Here is a 14,460-nt window from a genome sequence, read left to right as displayed (position 1 = left end):
TTTTGGGGTTCTAGTCAAGATTCTAGCAGCCATGTTCAGCACTAACTGAAGTTTATTTAGTGCTTTATCCAGGTAGCCGGGAAGTAGAGCATTGCAGTAGTCTAATCTAGAAGTAACAAAAGCATGGATTAGATATTCTGCATCATTTTTGGACAAAAAGTTTCAGAGTTTTGCAATGTTGTGAAAATGGAAAAAAAGCTGTCCTTGAAACAGTCTTGATATGTTCATCAAAAGAGATATCAGGGTCCAGAGTAACGCCGAGGTCCTTCACAGTTTTAATTGAGACGACGGTACAACCATCAAGATTAATTGTCAGATCCAACAGAAGATCTCTTTGTCTCTTGGGACCTAGAACTAGCATCTCTGTTTTGTCCGAGTTTAAAAGTAAAAAATATGCCGCCATCCAATCCCAGGGAGTGCAATTTTGGAGCTTCACCATATTTTATCGAAATGTAGAGCTGTGTATCGTCTGCATAGCAGTGAAAGTGAACAATATGTTTCCGAATGACATCACCAAGAGGTAAAATATATTGTGAAAACAATAGTGGTCCTAAAACGGAACCTCGAGAAACACCGAAACGTACAATTGATTTGTCAGAGGACAAACCATCCACAGAGACAAACTGATATCTTTCCGACAGATAAGATCTAAACCAGGCCAAAACTTGTCTGTGTAGACCAGTTAGGGTTTCCAATCTCTCCAAAAGAATGTGGTGATCGATGGTGTCAAAAGCAGCACTAAGGTCTAGGAGCACGCGGACAGATGAAGAGCCTTGGTCTGACGCCATTAAAAAGTAACTTACCACCTTCATGAGTGCAGTCTCAGTTCTTTGATTGGGGTCTAAAACCAGACTGAAGCGGTTTGTATACATTGTTTGTCTTCAGGAAGGCAGTGACTTGCTGCACAACAGCTTTTCCCATTTTTTTGAGAGGAATGGGAGATTTGATATAGGCCGCTAGTTTTTTAATATTTTCTGGGTCAAGGTTTGGCTTTTTCAAGAGAGGCTTTATTACTGCCACTTTTAGTGAGTTTGGTACACATCCGGTGGATAGGGAGCCATTAATTATGTTCAACATAGGAGAGCCAAGCACAAGAAGCAGCTCTTTCAGTAGTTTAGTTGGAATAGGGTCCAGTATGCAGCTTGACGGTTTAGAAGCCATAACTATTTTCATGAATGCGTCAATAGATATAGGATTTTAAAAGCTTGAGTGTTTCCATTGATCCCAGGTCCTGGCAGTATTGTGCAGACTCAGGACAACTGAGCTTTGGAGAAATATGCAGATTCAAAGAGGAGTCCGTAATTTGCTTTCTAATGATTATGATATTTTCTTTGTTTAAGTTCATGAATTCATCACTGCTGGATTGAAAGCCATCCTCTCTTGCTGCATTTTAGTTAGCTTTGCAACAGTATCATTTTTTTTATTTTGGATTGTTCTTATTCTACTCAATTAGTTTGGAAAAATAGGATGATTAAGCAGCAGTGAGGGCCCTTCGATATTGCACGGTACTGTCTTTCCAAGCTAGTTGGAAGTCTTCCAGTTTGGCAGAGTTCCATTTCCATTCCAATTTTCTGAAAGCTTGCTTCAGGCCTCTGGTATTTTCTGTATACCAGGGAGCTAGTTTCTTGTGACAAATGTTTTTTGATTTTAGGGGTGTGACTGCATCTCGGGTATTACACAAGGTTAAATTTAGTTCCTCAGTTAGGTGGTTAACCGTTTTTTGTACTCCGACGTCCTTGGGTAGGTAGAGGGAGTTTGGAAGGGCATCTAGGAATCTTTGGGTTGTCTGAGAATTCATAGCACGGCTTTTGATGATCCTTGGTTGGGGTCTAAACAGATTATCTGTTGCGATTGTAAACGTAATAAAATGGTGGTCCGATAGTCCAGGATTATGAGGAAAAACATTAAGATCCACAATATTTATTCCACGAGACAAAACTAGGTCCAGGGTATGACTGGCAGTGAGTAGGTCCGGAGACAAAACCCACTGAGTCGGTGATTGCTCCGAAAGCCTTTTGGATCTGTGGACTTTTCCATGTGAATATTAAAGTCACCAAAAATGTGAATATTATCTGCCATGACTACAAGGTCCGATAAGAATTCAGGGAACTCAGTGAGGAACTCTATATATGGTCCTGGAGGTCTGTAAACAGTAGCTATAAAAAAGTGATTGAGTAGGCTACATAGATTTCATGACTAGAAGCTCAAAAGATAAAAACGCAGTAATTGTTTTTAGGTAAATTGACATTTGCTATCATAAATGTTAGCAACACCTCCGCCTTTGCGGGATGCGCAGGGATATGGTCACTAGCGTAACCAGGAGGAGATGCCTCATTTAACACCGTAAATTAATCAGGCTTAAGCCATGTTTCAGTCAAGCCAATCACATCAAGATGATGATCAGTGATTAGTTAATTGACTTTAACTGCCTTGGAAGTGAGGGATCTAACATTAAGTAGCCCTTTTTTGAGATATCATAATATTTTTCAATAATGACAGGAATGGAAAAGGTCTTTATTCCAGTGAGATTGCTAAAGTGAACACTAAAGTGATTAGTTTTGCCCAACCTAGATCGAGGGACAGACACGGTCTCAATGGGGATAGCTGAGCTGACTACACTAACTATGCTAGTCGCAGACTCCACTAAACTGGCAGGCTGCTGGTCTGCATCCTATCTCATTGTGGAGCTAGAGGAGTTAGAGCCCTGTCACTCCTCAGCAAGCAAAGCTTGGTCCTGTTTGTAGACACCCGATTAGATAGCATGTTGTGGATGAGTCGGATGAGTCCCAGAAAGAGGGCATATTATCTACATTTTCTATCTTTTGGGAGGCACAGAAAAGTTTTCAACTAGCGATTGAGTTGTGAGACTTTTGTACAGCTCATCACTCCCCCTAACTGGGAGGGGGCCAGAGACAATTACTCAATGCTGACACATCTTTCTAGCTAATTTACACGCTGAAGCTATGTTGTGCTTGATGACCTCTGACTGTTTCATCCGAACATCGTTTGTGCCGACGTGGATAACAATATCCCTATACTCTCTACACTCGCCAGTTTCAGCCTTAGCCAGCCCCCTCTTCAGATTAGTTTTTACGTCGGTAGCCTTGCCCCCTGGTAACTTACTTATGCGTTACATTTATTGTCCTGTGTAAGTAAAAGCAGGAAATGCATCACCTATGCCTCTACTCCCATTCATTCCAATTAGACAGGTTTTGGATTTCTCCCTGACTATGCCTCTACTGCCATTCATTCCAATTAGACGGGTTTTGGATTTCTCCCTGACCAAGGGAGAAGGGTTTATGAAAAATCCGTCTAGTAATTTAATAGGATCTCTATGACCAAACCCCTATCCACGTCACTTCCGAAATTTGAGAGAGAAGTGAGATGGCAGAGCTGTCGCTATATCTCACTAATGTCAACATCTCTTTGGGGAAAGCTATGGACGCTGAAAAGGTGCGATTGTGTCATAATTACAATTTTAGACCTGTTATCATGAGTTTAGCCAATAAAAACCAATTTGTGTTGTGTTTGTTTTAGCTAGCGATCTAACGTTAATACTTCCTTGTAGCATCAGCAGCTAGCTATATATCTAGCTATCTATCTCGAACATTAATTCATAAATACGTGCATTCTGTAGGCTATTTGTTAACAATTATAACACAGACATAGCTGGCAAGAATCAATCACTCACAGAAACTGCTTGAAAAACCTGTTGGAATGTTTTTATTCAAATGGTGATTTACTAACCTCAAAATAACGTGAGACAAATGTAAACAGCCCTATAACGTAGCTGCTAAGTTTTCTAGTGCTAACATGATAGTAAAATCCTGTTTCTACCAGCTGTAACCAAACATGTTTTGAGAATAGACTGTTTTTGTTGGTGGTGGTGATGATGATTGACAGAGCTCCAATATGGTGAAGGAGTTTGAGAGTGTGGAGCTGGGAGACTTAGGGATGAAGAAGCAGAAGGTGCCCCGAAGAACGATTTACTTTGCCAGTGGAGAGACCATGGAGGAATACAGCACAGATGAAGAAGAAGAGGAGGAAGTGCAAGCTTCTATAGCTGTTAAGACCTCAGCTGACCCTGTTGGTTTCTATGTCCTTATAAATTCAAATTGGACTTTACTCCATGACATGAATAGAATGAAATATTCCTGCATTTTGTTAACTTTGTTTTGTTATTGTGTCATATTTTTGTTATAGTCCAGGTTGACTTGGGGTCCATATTTCTTGTTTCACATGTGGAGAGTGGCAACCTCCACTATTTCAGGTAAATGTGGTATTATGTATACTAGACTAAAGATACACACATATGATGAGTGTCAAAATATATCCTATATAAATGTAATGTTCTGTGTCTTGGTAATACTGTGCCTCTGCCTTGTGCTTTCAGTTTGTGACTATCTTGGGGAGAGAATGGCCTCATTGTTTGGCATTACCTCACCTAAGTACCAGTATGCTATTGACGAGTACTACAGAATGAAAAAGGAGGTACGTTGTCTTGTCAATGGGGAAGCATCTACTGGCAGACCTTGGAATGCTTAATTACTATTAATGTGTTACCACTATTTTGTCACTACTTGTTACTACTCCAAGGTGTAGTTTAGTATCCCTAATCCTCATTCATGTTGTGACTGACAGGAGGAGGAGGAGGAGGAGGAGAACCGGCTGTCTGAGGAGGCAGAGCGTCGTTTTGAGGAGCATGACCAGGAGATGCAGCAGCCAGCCATGGAGCAGCCGGAGGGTAAAGCCTCCTTCGTCAACGTCACCTTTGAGCTGGATCAAGATGCCACACCTGATGCCAACAGATTCCCTGCCCCCATCCCCACCTAACAGTTCAATTAAATGGACATCTTCACATTTCACGATGTAGCCTCCTCAGCATTTTTGCTATAGTGTAGTTCTTATTTTTGTATCATATTGATCATGTTCTATTAATGCTGTAAGTCAGACATGAGACAGAATACATATTTTTTAGTTGCTGCGTTGTCAATATGCATTAACTTTTGTGTGCAATGAACATTGCTGTGCGTCAGTGAATGAGCACACACATTATAGATATGATGCTGATTTTAACTATTTGCGGGTTTAAGAGATCTGATTAAAAAAAATTCAGGTACTTAATAACATTGTTATACAATAAGTTAGCAGCGAGATAAGTGACCTTTCTAAAAACCATTCCAGGGGTGCATAATGTTATTGGAATAGTTGATTTATTTCAGTTGGAAATTTCTTTTTATATTCATTATCAACCATGACAATTTTCCCCTTAAAATACCCACAAATATCCTATTGTTTTACTATGACTAGTTCTCCAGTTCTTTTCAGAAAGTTCATCAAAATAATGTTGGGAACTATCCTCCAGGCCTTTAACAAAACTTCACACGGTGCTTGTTGGCATCTGTGCTCACACTTCAGTCATTACTATTGTCCAGAACCATATATTTAGAAATAGCTCTGCTGAAGTTTACCTTATCTGCCATGATCCCTTCTGAGTGTATAAGGCTTGAGAAGGAAGCCCAAGGTAAAGCGAAACATGTTTAAAAAATATCTGCTGCTTTTCTTTTGAACAGCAATAATATGAAATGCCACTTTATTAGGGCTGGTTGTATAAGGAAAATATTTTCCCATCCTACGGTATTCACACTACACACCTTTACCCAAGGAAAGAAAAACTGAAAGGCCAACATAATTATGTAAAAACATTTTATAATGTGTTAATGGAAAAACAGTTTCATTTGAAGGCTTTTTATAGTCATTTTTAGAGTAAAATACATAGTATTTTCATTTTCTATACTTTGTACACTACATTAATAAACATTTAAACAGGTCATACAACTGTGTATTTCGAAGTCTTGACAAGTTATTTTTTAAACAACTGAGTTCCAGTGAGTGTGTCTAGAATCTTTACCATAACATTTATCATCTTCTTGCTGAGTCTAGTAGTCCCCAGGTTGACTGAAGATTCATGTATCGTCAAGGTCAGCTGTGTTGCTGTCGTTGTCGTTAGCAACCAGAACTTCCCTGTTTTCATAAGTCCAGAATCCGTTGAGATCAATGAGGATGCTGGTTACTGTGTCTCCTTGGCTGCTGTTCACTAGATCCTGCAACGTGATCTTGTAGGGATCCTTTGGCTTCACCATGTCAAAGATCTCATCCTGAAGGCACAACATTGCAACTTTTTTTTAAACGACTTATTAAAATCAATGAGTTAATTATTGAAATCATTATTAAAGATGGAATCCACAGTGGGGAAAACAGCACCACTGTCCACCCCACGGCCGTTGTTATTGTTTTTGTTTTGTTGAAGCAGAGCTGAGGAGCATCACACATCATGGTAAAAGAAATGTCAGTAGATATGCTGCGGTTCTATCATGCGCGCAATGACGTCTGAGGGAAAAAACTGTTCTTTGCAGTAACTTCTTGTAATATCGCAAACGGGCATATCACGATTAAAGATTACAATTTTAAAAACAAAATCCCTACTAGTACAAATGAGAATGCAGTTTGAGACTGTAAAAAGCAGTCAGGGAAACTTCGATTTTATGGCATGACAAATTTGCATCAATGTAAAATTTGTATAAACAAACTCAGAATAGAGCTTGGGGAAACACTGAACACCTACTGAGCACAATACCTTCTGGTTAACTCCATACAAATGCTTGACACCCACACTAACATGCTGACCAGAACACTCGCGTCGCGTGTGTTCCAAAATAAATGGACACATGTTATTCAATAATTTCACCCACACTGCTCGTGCGCGCCAACGAGCATCTGCGTTGCCAAGCGCTAAAATAGGAGTCAGTTCTATTTGTGACAATGAACGCAATGCAAGTCCTGCCTCTCCCATCTCCTCATTGGTTTATAGAAGCATATACCCACGTGCCATCTCCTCATTGGTTATACTAACGTGGGTAATTGAAAAATGAACTGAAGTTAGTGGGTCAGTTGTGGTAATACACCTTATTATGAAAGCTAGATGCCAATCGCCATATAAAAAGTCCAAAGACAAACCCTGGAAGGAGGAGAGATGACTAGAAATGATTCGGTTGACCGTTTTATGTGTGGATTAATTGTCGGAGTAGATGACCTTGTGCATTTCAGGTAAAATAACAACTCAACGTTTATATCCCAGGACAAATTAGCTAACAACAGCAAGCTTGCTAAATTGGACAAATTTGCTAGCAACTGCAAGCTAGCTAGCTAAATTGCCAGACATTTTTCATACTTTTCTACCTCTCTTCAAATTAATATAATTGGTTCAGAGTTTGTTATGATATTTCAACCTGCGAGTCGTGATCGCGTTTGGTGTGGGTTAACCAGTAGTATACTTCAGAGTTACTTCCTCCATGGTGAATACGGTAACGGGACAAAGTCTATTTACCTTGACATCCTGGAAGGACACCGACTCCTGGCCATGGATTTTCATCTGCTCCTGAATGGCCTGGTGGAAAAAACATGAAGCAAAAATACATGATGCAATGTTACAACAGTTTTCAGATGTAGATCAATTATTATTATTTTCATTGATTGTTTTGATAGTGACTTAATAAATAATAATTGTTCACAAAAAAAAGTTGATAATTTATATATATAAATATACCCCCCCCCCCCACAATTTTGTGATATCCAATTGGTAGTTACAGTCTTGTCTCATCGCTGCAACTCCTCTCAGAAACACGACCCTGCCAAGCCCGGCCCACCACAGGGAGTCGCTAGAGCACGATGAGACAAGGACATCCCAGCCGGACAAACCCTCCCATAACCCGGATGACGCTGGGCCAATTGTGCGCAGCCTTATGGGTCTCCCGGGCACGGCCGGCTGTGACACAGCCTGGGATCGAACCCGAGTCTGTAGTGATGCCTCAGCACTGCCATGCAGTGCCTTAGACTGCTGCACCACTCGGGAGGCCCATGACAACACTTTTTGTTCAGTGGGCAGGATTTCAGATGGAGAGGTACCACTGTCTACTCTGCTCTCTCTATTTATCCCTCTGATGTCTCACCCTGAAGAAGTAGTTGAGTGCGAAGACATTGAGGTAGCCCTTATTCTCCATGTCCAGCAGCTTGAAGATGTACTGCAGCGCTGCAGGCTCCTTCCTGTTCTCCAGAGCCAGGACAAAGTCCAGGTACGTCTTATAGTCCTGGGAGAGACACAGAGTCAAGACCAGATTAAGCATCAAATCAGGTCATAACACATTTCACACTTACTGTGTCCTTTGATAAAATCTTAGAACAACTATGTGATAATGGTCTTATGCCATGTGGAATCTGACAAATTTTGAGTAAGAGTGTGTTTTAGATGGTTTCGTACAGTTCAAAGTCATTGTATTTCGTTAAACTATTTTACATTTAGACAAACAAAGAGCTATAAACCTGCAAGGAGAGTCTTTGCAACACACCGACATCAATCATCTATTTTAAGTACGCACATGTATAGTAAAATAGGTCAGAACAGCAGGCAAGGTTCTTACCATCTCTCCGTCGTAGGTGAGGCACTCCTGGTACACGCGGTCAAGAAAGATGCTGGTCAGAGTGCCAGTGCCGTAGCGAGACAGCTCCTCCTTACTGAGCATGCCGTTGTGGTCCTTGTCAAGATTCAGGTACTGACCTGCAAAAGGGAACACATGATCGACCATCTTACCAAGAGGGCAAAGACAAAGATCATCTAGAATCTCTTTTTTTATTTGAACATTCATGTGTTACCGGCTTCAGATTAGCCTAATGTCTGAGGCATTTTTTTTTATCAAATAGCTGCTGCGTACCATAAACTCTAAGAGCAGAGGGTGCAGAGAACCAGTTGGATTCCTGGCTCTCCTTGGAAAGCTCCTCATCTCTCAGCTCAAGTAGATCATCCAAAAAGCTGCAGGCCAAGATGTCTTGAATCTTAATTTTCCCTGAGAATAAACATGAATAAATGGAACAAGATGTTATTTCGTCAGAGCAGGCACAGACAAACAAGTTATAGGCATGACAAAGAAGTTATAGGAATCTTACAGAAGTCTGCACATTTGACAAATATGTTTTTGGTTAGTTATCATAAGTAACAAACCAGTCCGTAGGGGATCCAGGAAGAAGAAAAACTTGCGGACAGCGGTGCAGACATAGAAGGAATAGAAGGACTTCTCCAGGCCATCCAGCTGAGGGAGTGTGGGAATCAGCTCTAAAATGTAGTTCTCCAAGTCCTATCACATTACAAAACACACACATATCATCTCAACAATAAGTCAAATCTGAATTCTAAACAGTCTGATGTTCAACTTATAGTGAATCTGGGGCAACTTGGACAATTTACACCCCAAAAGTCATAACATTTGTCGCTTTGCTGGAAAAAACAAATAAAATAAAATTGTATTAGTCACATGCGCCGAATACAACAGGTGTAGACCTTACAATGGCAGGAAGCTTGGCCCCGGTGATGTACTGGGCTGTTCGCACTACCCACTGTAATGCCTTGCGGTCGGAGGCCGAGCAGTTGCCATACCAGGCAGTGTTGCAACCAGTCAGGATGCTCTCGATGGTGCAGCTGTTGAACCTTTTGAGGATCTGAGGACCCATGCCCAATCTTTTCAGTCTCATGAGGGGGAATAGGTTTTGTCGTGCCCTCTTCACAATTGTCTTGGTGTGCTTAGACCATGTTAGTTTGTTGGTGATATGGACACCAAGGAACTTGAAGCTCCCAAACTGCTCCACTGCAACCCCGTCGATGAGAATGGGGGCATGCTTGGTCCTCTTTTTCCTGTAGTCCACAATCATTTCCTTTGTCTTGATTACATTGAGGGATAGGTTGTTGTCCTGGCACCACACGGCCAGGTCTCTTACCTCCTCCCTATAGGCTGTCTCGTCGTTGTCAGTGATCATTGGCACACTTAATGATGGTGTTGAAGTCGTGCCTGAACACACAGTCATGAGTGAACAGGGAGTACAGGAGGGGACTGAGACGCACCCCTGAGGGGCCCCTGTGTTGAGGGTCAGCGTGGTGAATGTGTTGTTGCCTACTTTTACCACGTGGGTTCGGCCCGTCAGGAAGTCCAGGATCCAGTTGTAGAGAGAGGTGTTTAGTCACAGGGTCCTAAGCTTATTGATGAGCTTTGAGGGCACTATGGTGTTGAACGCTGAGCTGTAGTCAATGAATAGCATTCTCAAATAGGTGTTCCTTTTGTCCAGGTGAGAAAGGGCAGTGTGGAGTGCAATAGAGATTGCGTCATCTGTGGATCTATTGGCGTTGGTATGTAAATTGGAGTGGGTCTAGGGTTTCTGGGATAATGTTGTTGATGTGAGTCATGACCAGCCTTTCAAAGCACTTCATGGCTACAGACGTGAAAGCTACGGGTCGGTAGTCATTTTGGCAGGTTACCTTAGTGTTCTTGGGCACAGGCACTATGGTGGTATGCTTAAAACATGTTGGTATTTTAGACTCGGACAGGGAGAGGTTGAAAATGTCAGTGAAGACACTTGCCAGTTGGTCAGCGCATGCTCGCAGTACACGTCCTGGTAATCCGTCTGGCCCTGCAGCCTTGTGAATGTTGACCCGTTAAAAGGTCTTACTCACATTGGCTGCGAAGAGCATGATCACACAGTCTTCTGGAACAGCTGGTGCTCTCATAAATGTTTCAGTGTTATTTGCCTCGAAGCGAGCATAGTAGTTTAGCTTGTCTGGTAGGATCGTGTCACTGGGCAGCTCTTGGCTGTGCTTCCCTTTGTAGTCTGTAATGGTTTGCAAGCCCTGCCACATCCGATGAGCGTCAGAGCCGGTGTAGTATGATTCAATCTTAGTCCTGTATTGACGCTTTGCCAGTTTGATGGTTCGTCGGAGGGCATGTCGGGATTTCTTATAAGCTTCCGGGTTAGAGTCCCGCTCCTTAAAAGTGGCAGCTCTACCCTTTAATTCAGTGCGGATGTTGCCTGTAATCCATGGCTACTAGATTGGGTATGTATGTAAGGTCACTGTTGGGAACAACACAAATAAATGAACAAAAAAACACCATCGGTTGGTTAACCAAAGGCAAAAGGGTCACTGAGAAGAACATGTCACAGAGAAGAACAACACCCTGTAACCAGAGATGCTTCACAGGAGGGTGGTTCCTGCATCAAGGTCATAGTAAATATCTTTCACATCTCTGAAAAGCACAAATGGGTCTCAATAGGAATCATGAGAAAGTAGGGAGGGAAGGAATATCCCTATTTCACTAAGGAGCCACCAACACAAGATTTTGGTGTAAAAGTAAAGTAGTGAGAGTGCTTACAGACTCACGGAGGTAGCCCTGTCCAGCCACGTCATAGAGACTCAGTCCTATCCTCGTCTGGTGAAGCCACACTGGAAGAAGAGACATCAATATCAAAATCAGGACAAGGCACTTAGCGAACACTGTTACAAAATACCAACTTCACTTTCCCACCAAACTCAACACATTTTCACTTAGGGCCCTCAAAAAGTATGGATGTGGGTTCGCAGACCCGCAAGCCACCCATGATGAGTTCCGATTTTTTGTGGCTCCCAAAGTTGCCCATCCCTGATGTACAACATGCCATTACACCAGACTTAGTTAGATAGCACATTTTATGTGATAATTTTATTCTGTAGTCCCTAGGCAGAAAACAGCAATATAACACTAATATACAATAATAGATAATATGATAATATTTTGTTTAAAGGTATCTGACATCTTAAGAGTAGGAATGTCTTAATTTTCACACGACTGGTTTGCCTTTAGCCACTTTTTCAGGTTTGCCTTGATGCTAGTAAAGGTACTGCACTCTCTTGGTTGGCAGGGTGTTCCATTATCCAGATGTTCTGACTGAAAAAGTTGTCTGGCCAAATTTGTTGGACCTAAGTTATGGATGAAAGTTATGGATGCAAGACAATAGGAGACATGGATAAGAAACTGACCTTTTCTCATGACATAGTTAAAGAACTGCATAATTGATATCCTGCCATATGGATCGTTGTGGAGAAGTTTGGCATACACTCTGGCAGTGAAGAACTGCCTAGGAGCGAAAGGCAGGACAAAAAAACTGTTAGAAGAATTCCACGTTCCATTCCAAGATATGTCAAAAATGGTTAATTTTGTAGACTGCAAATTGACAACAAGAAACAAATATAATATTAGACTAAAGCATAATATTTTCAAACCTTGCTTACATTTGTATACCCTGTACCTCTCTACTATTCATGGGAATACTTTGGAGCAGATTTACAAAATAAAAATTACTACGGTGCAAAACGTTTTGCTACGACTAATAAATCCACCCGTAGTTTACACATACAGTATGTCTCATTATGGTAGTCCTGTTGCCTTTTCACACCAGCTAAAAACATGCTTTTGGGCTAATATGAATGTAAACAGTGTTAATTCTGCCCAAGTGATTAGCACAAAACTTTGTGGCTCCAAAACGTAATATGCCGAGTACTCACATGCACTTAACTCCTGCTTTTTCTCCAACCTTCAGAAAACTGTCATAGCTTATCATTGCCTCCTCTCCTGTCATGGGTGGCACTTGATGTTTGTCCAGCAGAAACCACAGATTCTAGATAACAGAAAGAAGGTCTAGGTTAAATAATTAGGTTTGATTACTTTAATAGTGCCATGGACTTATCAGATTCCAGTGCTTGTAAATCTTTCTATTTGACTAAATAGTTGTTTGATTGAACCAGATGTCAGTCTCACCTGTAACTCTTCATTGTCCAGAAGCTCCCGGCTCTTCCTCTGCAGAAAGACGGCTCTGGACTCCTCTCGCAGCTTCTGCAGGAGAACTTCATCCTCTGCAGGAAGCTATAGGGATCACACAGATATATAAGACTTCAGAAACCATGATCCTTTCAGCCCCTCACAAAAGCACTTCAGTCCCGTTTTGGCTCAGTTGGTAGAGCTTGGTGCTTGCAACGCCAGGGTTCTGGGTTCCATTCCCAAGGGGGAAATGTATGCACTGATACTGTAAGTCGCTCTGAATAAGAGCGTCTGCTAAATGACCCTAAAAGAAAATGTCATTGACATGTTGTGAATATCACAACTGCTATAAAGATGTCAAAACACCCCCCAAAAATGATCTGATTAGTTAGCTAGAATGTTTCTGTCAGAATGTTCAATTGCCCTGTAGTAGAAGCGTGGAATGTTCCTGTAGTTCTCTCTGTTGCCTCCACCCCTCCACTCTGTGTAGTATTTGGTGAAGAGTGCTGTCTCTTCTGCTTTCTTCTCCTCCTCAGTCCTCTCATCTGAACAGAAATGAATACATGTTGACACAATAAGGCTTTGTGAAAGTTCAATAATTGAGTGGGTAGATTGCTAGTTATCTAGTTTTTCTTACACAAAAATAAATAAGTAGCTAACTAGCTAGTCATAAATATGACTAGCTAGCTGAAATTAGCCTAACGTTAGCTAGCTAACTTGCTATCTAAATAAACACAACAGATCTAGCTATGGACGTAGAAAACCTTTCTTGGAGGATGCCAATCTTCTTTTCAAAAGTTCCTTCCAATGTACTACCGTATCGTTTGACATTTTAACTTCTGTTTATTCCTAATAACATGAAAACAAGCTAATCAATGTTATGATAAGTTACTCTTTTCAGCTTCTCTGAAATGTCTAAACAATCGTTAGCTTGTTTGGGATTGGTCGGCTAGCAACTTCTTATTCGGTGGGGTTTATCGGCGCTTTACATCCAACGTTATGGTGCATTACCGCCACCTACTGTACTGGGGGTGTAGACCAGAGACGGAGAAACAAAATTCTACCTGCCCCGTTGCTCTTAAAAAATATTAAATATTTGAGACTATATCTAATGACGTTCTACTCAATATACTCTTTAAACTAATTTCCTGTATCCCCTTCTCCAGCGTCACTACAGACCCTGGTTAGATTCCAGGCTGTATCACAACCGACTGTGATTGGGAGTCACATAGGGCGGCGCACAATTGGCCCAGCGTCATCCGGGGTTTGGCCGGGGAAGGCCATCATTGTAAATAAGAATTTGTTCTGAACTGACTTGCCTAGTTAAATAAGGGTTAAATAAAATAAAATAATTAAAATTCTCCCTCATACGTGATCTGCCCACACTGTAGCAATACATGCTCCGCCGTTTCTGTTTCCTGGCAATAATCACACTTTCCTGTTGGATGCTTTCCTATCACATTTAAGGACTACTGGCTGTGTCCTACCCTTAATCTTGTAAAAATAGCCTCCTCTCTTCTGTCCCTTCCTGCCGTCCTCCCCTCCCAAGCTTTCCTCTGTACTTGAAATAAATGCCTGCCCTTAGTATCTCTATTCCACTGCTCCTGCCATCTCTGCAGCATCACTGTCCATATCAGGCGTTTTGCCTCTGCCTTGCTCATTGAAACTACAACATCAACATCCCAACCTCTAACGGGACGCAAGTAAATCTTCTCTGTATACCCATCTGTCTAATCCTGCAATGGGTTTGTCGGCTATCATGAAATTCAACTTTCTGATCACAGGCATT

General features: G+C 41.5%; 2 protein-coding genes across 2 annotated transcripts; one reads left to right on the top strand and one right to left on the bottom strand.

The window, feature by feature from the left end:
• Positions 1-3,343: 3,343 nt before the first annotated feature.
• fam177a1 (family with sequence similarity 177 member A1) lies at positions 3,344-5,843 on the top strand. Its single transcript, XM_055865255.1, has 5 exons — positions 3,344-3,453; positions 3,904-4,086; positions 4,204-4,270; positions 4,394-4,491; positions 4,642-5,843. The coding sequence occupies exons 1-5, from the start codon at positions 3,385-3,387 to the stop codon at positions 4,831-4,833; spliced, it is 609 nt and encodes a 202-aa protein (XP_055721230.1). The 5' UTR covers positions 3,344-3,384; the 3' UTR covers positions 4,834-5,843.
• ppp2r3c (protein phosphatase 2, regulatory subunit B'', gamma) lies at positions 5,693-13,647 on the bottom strand. The gene is made up of 12 exons (XM_055865251.1): positions 13,436-13,647; positions 13,095-13,216; positions 12,672-12,776; positions 12,419-12,531; positions 11,894-11,991; positions 11,250-11,320; positions 9,056-9,188; positions 8,769-8,900; positions 8,478-8,614; positions 8,010-8,147; positions 7,388-7,447; positions 5,693-6,158 (listed from the first exon to the last, which is right to left on the bottom strand). Exons 1-12 carry the CDS (start codon positions 13,500-13,502, stop codon positions 5,967-5,969), a joined length of 1,368 nt encoding a protein of 455 aa, XP_055721226.1. The 5' UTR covers positions 13,503-13,647; the 3' UTR covers positions 5,693-5,966.
• Between the last annotated feature and the right edge of the window lie 813 nt (positions 13,648-14,460).

This window comes from Salvelinus fontinalis, chromosome 16 (assembly GCF_029448725.1).
Source record: "Salvelinus fontinalis isolate EN_2023a chromosome 16, ASM2944872v1, whole genome shotgun sequence".
Lineage (NCBI taxonomy): Eukaryota > Metazoa > Chordata > Actinopteri > Salmoniformes > Salmonidae > Salvelinus > Salvelinus fontinalis.
This window is presented reverse-complemented; position numbering and strand designations above follow the sequence as displayed.

Bases quoted from the DNA above. Each gene is read 5' to 3' on its own strand.
- fam177a1 (XM_055865255.1), top strand. From the start codon at position 3,385: ATGGCAGAGCTGTCGCTATATCTCACTAATGTCAACATCTCTTTGGGG. The intron at 4,271-4,393 runs GTAAATGTGGTA...TTGTGCTTTCAG, and splicing joins GGCAACCTCCACTATTTCAG to TTTGTGACTATCTTGGGGAG. The intron at 4,492-4,641 runs GTACGTTGTCTT...TGTGACTGACAG, and splicing joins ACTACAGAATGAAAAAGGAG to GAGGAGGAGGAGGAGGAGGA.
- ppp2r3c (XM_055865251.1), bottom strand. From the start codon at position 13,502: ATGTCAAACGATACGGTAGTACATTGGAAGGAACTTTTGAAAAGAAGA. The intron at 7,448-8,009 runs GTGAGACATCAG...TTTTTCCACCAG, and splicing joins CACTCAACTACTTCTTCAGG to GCCATTCAGGAGCAGATGAA. The intron at 6,159-7,387 runs GTAAATAGACTT...TTGTGCCTTCAG, and splicing joins TGTCCTTCCAGGATGTCAAG to GATGAGATCTTTGACATGGT.